Source organism: Populus euphratica, unplaced genomic scaffold, assembly GCF_000495115.2.
Source record: "Populus euphratica unplaced genomic scaffold, PopEup_1.0 scaffold10.1, whole genome shotgun sequence".
Taxonomy (NCBI): Eukaryota; Viridiplantae; Streptophyta; class Magnoliopsida; order Malpighiales; family Salicaceae; genus Populus; species Populus euphratica.
In genome coordinates, this window is record NW_011499856.1 from 1154617 (window position 1) to 1163420 (window position 8804).

General features: G+C 32.0%; 2 protein-coding genes across 2 annotated transcripts; both read right to left on the reverse strand.

The window, feature by feature from the left end:
• LOC105123510 (protein GLUTAMINE DUMPER 2-like) lies at positions 1 to 321 on the reverse strand. The gene has a single exon (XM_011023143.1). The coding sequence runs from the start codon at positions 319 to 321 to the stop codon at positions 1 to 3; it is 321 nt and encodes a 106-aa protein (XP_011021445.1).
• A 1549-nt stretch (positions 322 to 1870) lies between these two features.
• On the reverse strand, positions 1871 to 4204 carry LOC105123308 (zinc finger protein CONSTANS-LIKE 2-like). The gene is made up of 2 exons (XM_011022841.1): positions 3159 to 4204; positions 1871 to 2453 (listed from the first exon to the last, which is right to left on the reverse strand). Exons 1-2 carry the CDS (start codon positions 4074 to 4076, stop codon positions 2094 to 2096), a joined length of 1278 nt encoding a protein of 425 aa, XP_011021143.1. The 5' UTR covers positions 4077 to 4204; the 3' UTR covers positions 1871 to 2093.
• Positions 4205 to 8804: the final 4600 nt, after the last annotated feature.

Below are 8804 nucleotides of genomic sequence, written 5' to 3' on the forward strand. Positions count from 1 at the left end.
TTAAACTTGTTCATCACTTTGGCGATTGCAAGGAACTGGGTTGGCCAAATATGTAGGGCTGTCGTCACCAGCCATGATGACAACAATCTTTGGCTCCATTTCTGCATTCATCTCAACTTGGTTAGCGGATTTTTCTTGAACCTCGGGATCAGTAGTCGAACTGGAAGAAGATTTTCTATAGGAGCAAGCTAGAATCATCAATGCCACTGCAACAAGTCCAAACATTAAACCTATACCAGAAAAAAGGTATGGGATTGGAGAATTCCTATCTTGATAGCCTGCATGAACAGCAGGTGTAGTAGAGTTGAACGCAGGCCTCATTAATCTCTCTTCCAAGATGGTCTTTTTTCTTCCCTCTCTTGTTCTTCCTACTCTCTCCTTTTTTTGTTCGTGCAGGATGGTGAAGCTGGCAATGTTCTGTATTTATAGCACCATTAGTTAAAGTTCCACCGTGGTAGGATGAGAACAAGGGAGTTGAACAGGAAAGTCATCTCATTGCCGTTGGTTTTGGCAAGAATAGATGATGGAATGAATATGATTCTCTCTTGGGCTCTACTTATACTTTAGGGGAACATTGATTGACATGGGAGAGCCTAAATACCATTCTTTGTCCCTGAAAAACAATTGCCTAACCTGGTAACTAACTCATAATTAATGATTAGCTCTATCAAATCAAGTTGAGGATATGACTTTAGAATAGTAATTGGGTTGCTGTTAAGCATATTTAGGCGGCTCCAAAATCATTTTTTAATTAAACCTCCAATTAGATTCTTTTGGTTTATATTCCACACAAGAAATCGTTTTTAGTTTTCGATTAAAGTTTTAGAGGTGGGATTTAATTTCTAGACATGTTTATGATCTTGATAATCTATTTTCTTTTCTTTTATTTCTTAGGGTAGTAAAGGAAGGGTCATGAAGCCCACGAAAAGAAACTAAGACATGTTAATTTTGATAATTAATTATATCAACTTGCTTATCATATTTGGCCGAGGGCTCTAGAAAAGTTAATTGCAATACATTTGTGGATATTTGTGTAAATTTGGTGATAGGAAATTCAAGTTGCAGGGATGAAGAAACCACTGGCAGAATAGAAGTGAGCGTGAATTTGCCCCCAAAAGGGTGGCCCTTGCTTTGCTTGTCCAATTAGTAATATAGGCCCACTAAACGTCTTTACAGGGCCACTAGACATCTCCTTTATTCTCACGTATGCCTTAATTTTCTATGGGAAAAATAATGGATTCAAGAAGCAAAACTTTTCCATTTCCTTATACACTAATAATTGAGTTTAGGAACATCTTGCGTTCTCTGATAAAATATGTATTGACATTAGCAGTTTTTTTTACAGCAAGCAACATGCTTTCGAGGAGAAACAGTAACGTGGTTTTTGAAAATGAAGTACAGTTGGGTTCTTGTTTTAGACTTTAGTAGAATCATATCTTCTTTGTGCTTTGAATTCTAATCTGATTAGGTTCGGGTGCTTAACATATACAATGGAATCTTCAGAGGAGAAACAGGATTTGGCTCAGTCGATGCTGCAAAAGTCATTATATCTAGCAGAAAAGGTAGATTTGAGAAGTAGCTCATGGCTGCGAGAAGCCAGAAAGCTCCTCAAACTCAAAGACGTTGCAAAAAACAAAAGCCATTTTCTGTGCTTTAGAAGAGTGCTGACTATTTCCGGCGGTTTCTTTCTGATAATCATGCGCAAATGTGTAAATATAATCCCTCCTTTTCTTGCATATAATTATCAGATTGTTGTGGATGGACCCGGCATTACTTTCAGTGACCATTTGGAACTTCGTTTTCTTCCCATGTCAAGTATTTGGTGGCTAAATCACATTCAATTATCAATTAATTTCAGGAAAAATTATCATACTTTAACTTTTTTATTTCTTTTTTCAATTTCAAAACTAGTAGATACAGACATTTACAAAATAGCAGCAGCTTTACTGTATTTAGCAAAACTACTAAGGGCATGTCTCATTGATCAAGACCAATTAGATTTAGAAACAGAGTATCAGTACCACATCTTTAGCAATAACAAATACAAGCCCCGTCTAAGGAGGTATTTTTTTTCTTTCTCCTACACACTGGATTCAGAATGATGGGACAATCCCATATGCTGTTTCTGCCATTAGTGTTGACGAGAACATCTGGTCCACTTCGACATCTACATCTGTTCTCTTTGCAAATCGACCTTTTATCCGGGGTCTGGTCTCTGCATAGGCCTTCCTTGAGGCATACCTGATAGTCTTCTCAAACTTCCTCGCCTTCTTTTTCTCTCTGTATCTTAGGACTCTTGCCTCCCTTTCCATCGGACTAAGTTGAGATGGCATCTGGATAGGAGGGCTGGAGAAAAGGTCGATTGTCCCTCTTGGAGCACTTTGGTGCGAGATTGAGATCTCGCTCATTGCTGATTCTGGCACCACCCCAACATCCATGGATGACATGGAGACCTAATTAAATGAGTAAAGAAAAGCAAATGTTTAGAACCATATGAAAATTTCACCAAGTTGTCGGGAACTAATTGGATTATCACTATCTGTAACATATATTTTTCTGTTGCCTATAAGATCATACTCACTATGTTATTAATGGATTACTTGGAAGTTAATGATGTCAATCCTAAATCAATCACTTGGAAGAAAAGGGGATGAAAAACAAAAGTGCTCAAACACTTGTACCCTCAGATTCCATCCATTAAAGGAGAAATATAAAGGTAAAAGGAATAGAGAGCTCTTAAAGTGCAGAGAGATATCCCCTTCGGATTTTTACCAGTACAAGCAGTGTGAGTGGTAGAATATGATACTTCTAAGCTCTTTAATCTTGACACACAAACGATTCTAATATCCAGTCTACAACTAGCTTTATGAAGATACCTAAGTGATACTAAAAGGAGTACGCAGACTGGTTCAGCTAGTTTAGCAACTTAATTGTCAACAAAGATAGAAAATAATTTAACATATGTATAAAGCTGCCGATAGTAAAAATGAGATTAAATTTTGAGAACACTTCGTTGAAATAGGTTGTGGACTAAAGATATTTCCCAATGATCTTAACATGAACTTAATAGAGCTCAAAACTGTTCAAGAGAAGATACTATGATAAAATTTCTGAGAGTATTAGAACTTTTGGTAAATCCTACAGTGAGTTGTACTTACACCTTGACTGATTGAACCGTCGTAGCTATAAGCAGCTTTAGCGGGCTCATACTCCAATCCCAACTGAAAATTGTGATACTGTTGTTGCTGTTGTTGTTGATGATCCTTTCCTTCTCCATACTGAATCGGCACAACACTGTCACCCCCACAACTCTTTGGAGGAACACTGTAGTGTTGCTGATTATACTGATCAGAATATTGATTCTCAGCACATGAGTTGTACTCAACAATATCCAAATACTCATCAACCTCCCCACTAAACACGAAGCCATTATTATTCTGGTTGTTGCTGTTCTTCGCAGGATTTAGCAACAGCCATGAAGCAGCCTCATCCTCATCCTCCTCACCAATAGTCTCCTCTCCCTCTTGTGTCATGAACTGATCTTCAGTCTCACCAGCTGCAGGCCCTACTTGGGTACCGTAAGGGCAGCCGGAAATGGGCAGAATTGGGACTCGTTGGTGGCGGCGTGCTAGTGGGTTTGCAGAGTGAATATCAGCATCACAGGCAGTACACAGAGATGCCGCATCTGCTTTGCACAACAAGGCAGCCGGGGAGCGCTCACACGCCTCGCACACCCGCACGCGCTCATGGCGCGATGCGACACGATTTGCAGCATGCACACGGGCATCACAACCGGCACATAGGTATGCCGAATCAGCCCGGCAGTAAACAGTGCAAGCTGCTGCACGGCACGTGTCACATACGCGTGCCCAATTGTTAACGACGACGCCGCCGCTGCCGCTGCCGCCGCTCTCTTCCTTCAGCATCACTTCCTCTCTTTTTCTCCCAATACCAATCTCAATTATACTGTCTTTAGCTGTGTATGAGAGTGAGTGAGCATTAGGTGCAAGGATGAGGGATACCTGTAGGAAAAACACAAGAGGGGAGGAGAGTATCAAGGACGTGACACGTGGCATAAATTAAGTGGCTGAGAAGTTGTTTCATTATCTTGTGGCTGTTTGAGTGTCGGAGTGGGTCCCAGTTAAGAGAGAGTTACTGCATGGTTTTCTGCTATGGCTCTTAGTAAGAACCGTTTTGGGGTTTGGAGTACATTGCTGGGAATAGAGAAAGATTGCAATACTCGCTTGCTTATGAAGACACTTGTCAGAGTCAAGTCGTTGTTGGTCCACTCTGTAATGGGTAAGATTCTGCGAATACACGTGTCAGTCAGTGAGTATTAGTTTTCATGGTTTTTTGGAAGTTGTAACATGTGAATAACACGTGGAGTGTAATGGGTTCAACATTTGGTGGGGTTTTCAGCTTTCTTGAGATGCAAATTTTGACGTTGTAACGTTGAAGTTTTGAGCTGATAACTAAGGAATGTTTTATAGTATTTTTTAAAATATTTTTTATTTAAAATAATATATTTTTTAAAATACTTTCTTATATTAATATATTAAAATGATATAAAAACATTAAAAAATATTAATTTGAAGTAAACAAATTTAAAAATTAATTTTTTAAAAAATATTTTTGAAACTTAAAAACAAACATATCAAAATTTATGCTAAGCAATACCCCGCAGGCTAAATAAAATCTTTTTTAATATAAAGAATATTTTAAAAGAATTAATACTCAAGTGATTGGTTTAATTTTTCATTTAAATAACATGATTAAAATAATACAACAATGATAATATAAATTGCAAAAAAAATAAAAAATAAAAAATAAATTAATTTGAGTCAACTTGAATTGTGAAATAATTTAATGATAAAGGATAAAATTAAAAAATATATATAAAAAAACTCAGTCATACGAAGTTAACACGCAAACTTTGTTATAATGAACATAATATTAAGATAATCTCATAGAAAGAAATGCAAGAAAAAAGTTTGAAAATAATTTCTAATAAATCAAATGAGAACAAGGTAACTCCATAAAAGAAAAAACAAAAAGAAAAAAGGTGAAACTCAATCTTTAGAAAATAAAATATTGAACAATGAAAATAAAATAAAATATAATTTAAAAAAGGTAAAAAAAAAAAAAACTCGATCTGAGACCACTTAAGTCTACAAAATCTCTAACCCAATTGTGATATCAGGATGATTGCATTAAAAAACAATTAAATAATATCATGAAGCTTAATATCAAATAATTTAATGTTGAAGAACAAAACTGAAAAAAATTAATTTAAAAAAATAATGAAAAAAATAAGATAATTAGATTAACCCGCAAACCCATGACCATGAAAATCATGAAGTCCTCAAACTGAGTTAATTTTAAAGGATGAAATTATGAAAAATATCAATTTAGAAAACCAGTGAAAGAAAAAAAAGATAGCAATAAAAAAAAGAAGAATCAAATTTAATATGAAGAAAACAAATCATAAAAGATAAAATTGTAAAATATAAAATAATTTAGATATCCTAATAGAAAGAAAATGAAGAAAAAAAGTGTGAAAATTATTTTTCAATAAATTAAATATTAAAAAATAAAATTAAAATAATTAAATTTTTAAAAAGGTTCAATAAAATAAATTTACCTTAACTTTAGAAATCAATAACTAAAATCATGAATTCAAGATTAATCCCATAGCAATGAAAAACAAATATTAGTTGACACGGGTTACTCACAAACCTTGTAATTATAAGTATAGTATCGATATAATCTAATAAAAAGAAATAAATTAATTATTAAATAATAAAATTAAAATAAATTATTTTTAAAAAATAGTAAATTATATTTTCAAAAAAAATCAAATTGTATTAACTTTTGAAACTGTAACTCTAATCATGGACTTGAGACTAATTTTATAAAAAAATATCAATTTAAAAAACTTATCAAAGAATAAAAAATAACAATAAAAAAAATAAAGATCAATTTAAAAGAAAAAACCTTATAAATAATGAAGTTGTAAAAAAAATAAATAGTAATTTTAATAAAAAAATAAAATGATCAATCTAACCTCATATAATTTAATTTATAAAAAAAATTATATCATAGTAAAAAGATCATCTTATTTCAATACCTAATTAAAAAGTTTAAATTTTAAGGTCAAGAGGTAATTACATTATTATATTATTATAATATTATAATGAATAGTAATACAAGTCTTGTTGTTCAATAACTTTTTTAGGAGAATTAATTTTTTTTAATGGTAAAAACATCTTACACTAAAAACGTGGTTAAAAATTTCAACGGTTAAGGGAGCAATTTTATCATTACATAATAATCTTAATCTTGTTGTCTAATAATTTTTCTTTTTTACGTGGGTAGCTTTTGAGATACCAAATTAATGTTTTCTCGTTTGAAATTATATTATAAGTTGATTTTATATATATATATATATATATATATATATATATATTGTGGGTAGCTTTTGAGATATCAAATTAGTGTTTTCTCAAGTGTGTTTTTTTAATTGCATTATAAGTTATTTTTTCAAAGTATATTTTTATTTAAAAATACATTCAGTTAATATATTTTTATTTTTTATATTAATATATTTAAACAATTCAAAAACATTAAAAAAATTAACTGGAAAAAAATATAAGTTTATTAAAAATTATAGTTCAATTGCAAAAACAAACACAACTTTAAAATGTTTTCCATGACAACTTTATCATATAAAAAAAGAAAAAAAAAGGTTTTCTAAGCCTTCAAAAAGAATATTTGTCGTGTAAGGATTTGCATATTTGTTACATGAAGTCATAAGCTACCTCCACATGAAGACTTCAATTGAGCAATGTTGCTGTTTTTCCTCTGTTTATTCTAATTATGGGCACACGTAAATTAATGAACACTTTGGGTTTATTCTGAGATTCATTGAGTACTCAATTATCTACACTCTTTCTAGCTCTCCCAATCTCTTAAAACCCACTTGGCAGCCCAAGATTTTGTATTAAACGGCCAGCTTCTTGCAATTCACAGAAAATAAAAGGGAAAAAAACAACTAGTAAAAGAATTGTTATGATCGAAATATGATATTTTCTAGGTTGGAAATTTAAGATTTAATACAAGATTTATTGATCTTTAAACAATCCCTTTGTCGGTATATTATGAAATCGAACAAAATCTCTTAGTTTGGGACTGATTGGATTTCCCTTCGATTACAAAAACGTTGAAACTACCATCTTTTTGCAGAGATTGATGATTGTATCAAGGTGGTGATGATTTAGACATGATAGCGTGGATTAAGAGAAAAGATAAATACGAACCGCATAGAAATAATAAAAATATATTTGTTAAGGAAAGGTATCATTAAAAGATAAAGGATAAAAAAAAGAAGAAGAAAAACAGGTAAAATAAATGATAATTTCAAATTTTTTTGGGAGTTTAATTTGATCCCCTTCTTTTTAATAAAATAAATAAAAGATTAATCCTTTTAATTGTCAAAAAAATAAATTTTGATATTAAACTTTGTTACCAATAAATTTTATTGGGAGTCCCTTTTTGTAAGAAGAGAGAAAGAAAATTCTCGGATTCTAGTACAGAAAAATATCATAATTATTTATAATAATTCTAACTATAAAAATAATAAATCTTGATGTTAATTGATTTTATTTGATAATTAGAGTTTTATCTAGATGTTATTTTTCCTTCTCTTTATCTTAGAAGGTAGATAGATTTGTTATTTTAGGTCTTTAAGTTATTTTTTCAGTTTTTTAAGGCTATGAAAATATTTATCATAGGGTTTTGAGTGTTTCAAGTAAAAAAAGAGTAAAAAATAATTTTTTTAGCTAAAAAATCAGATTTTCTAAAACCATTTCACAAACAAAAAATAACACATGCCATTTATCTTTTTAAAAAATTATATAAAACTAGACAAAAAAATACAAGTTTTTTATCAAACTAATAAAAAAATATTTGAGAAGATAATAGTGGCTGTTTTTTATTAAGAAATGTATTAAAATAATATTTTTTATTTAAAAAAAATTATTTTTAACATTAGCATATTAAAGTGATTTAAAAATAAAAAATATTATTAATTAAAAATTTAAAAAATAATAATTTTTTTTTTTAATTTGAAGACAAACATTCTCTCTGATTGAAAACCTGTTCTTGTTGCGCTTACATGACAAGAAGCCAAAACCATGCATGGTCCACAAGACACTTCAGTTTCTCATTTGTTTTTCTTTTCAAAGCAGTTATGATGAGGAACCAAACAAGTCCTTGACAAAAACAGTAGAAGCTGACTCAGACAAACCTTGGAAGAAATTCTTCGAGCCAATAAGACACAGCCAGTTAAACAGTGACCAGATTAGGATCCACCTCCGCCACATGTTTGTTGAATGTACAGAGAGCTATTCTGATCCCTTCATGCATGGCCTACATAATCACTTGCTGCTAAAAAATGATGTGCTGCTGTCCTTCGCCCGGACCATTAGTACTTGGCCTCGGATTGTTCAGCTCCACTCACTGCTTCGCCCGGACCATTAGTACTTGGCCTCAGATTGTTCAGCTCCACTCACTGCCTTGTGCAAGGACGGAGCCTTGTAGAAGGCTTAGGTGGGCTGTAGCCCAGGTAAAAAAAATTAATGCCGATCTATTACGTCAATAGTTCCTAAATAAATAGGAAAGTAATCCATACTTTTTGTCCCATGTGGAATGTCAAAAGAAGCCAGCAAAAAGGCTACCAATGTAAGTGCGCAGAGTTAATCACAGGGAAATCTCCAAGTTTTTTCTAACCTCCGACTCATTATACT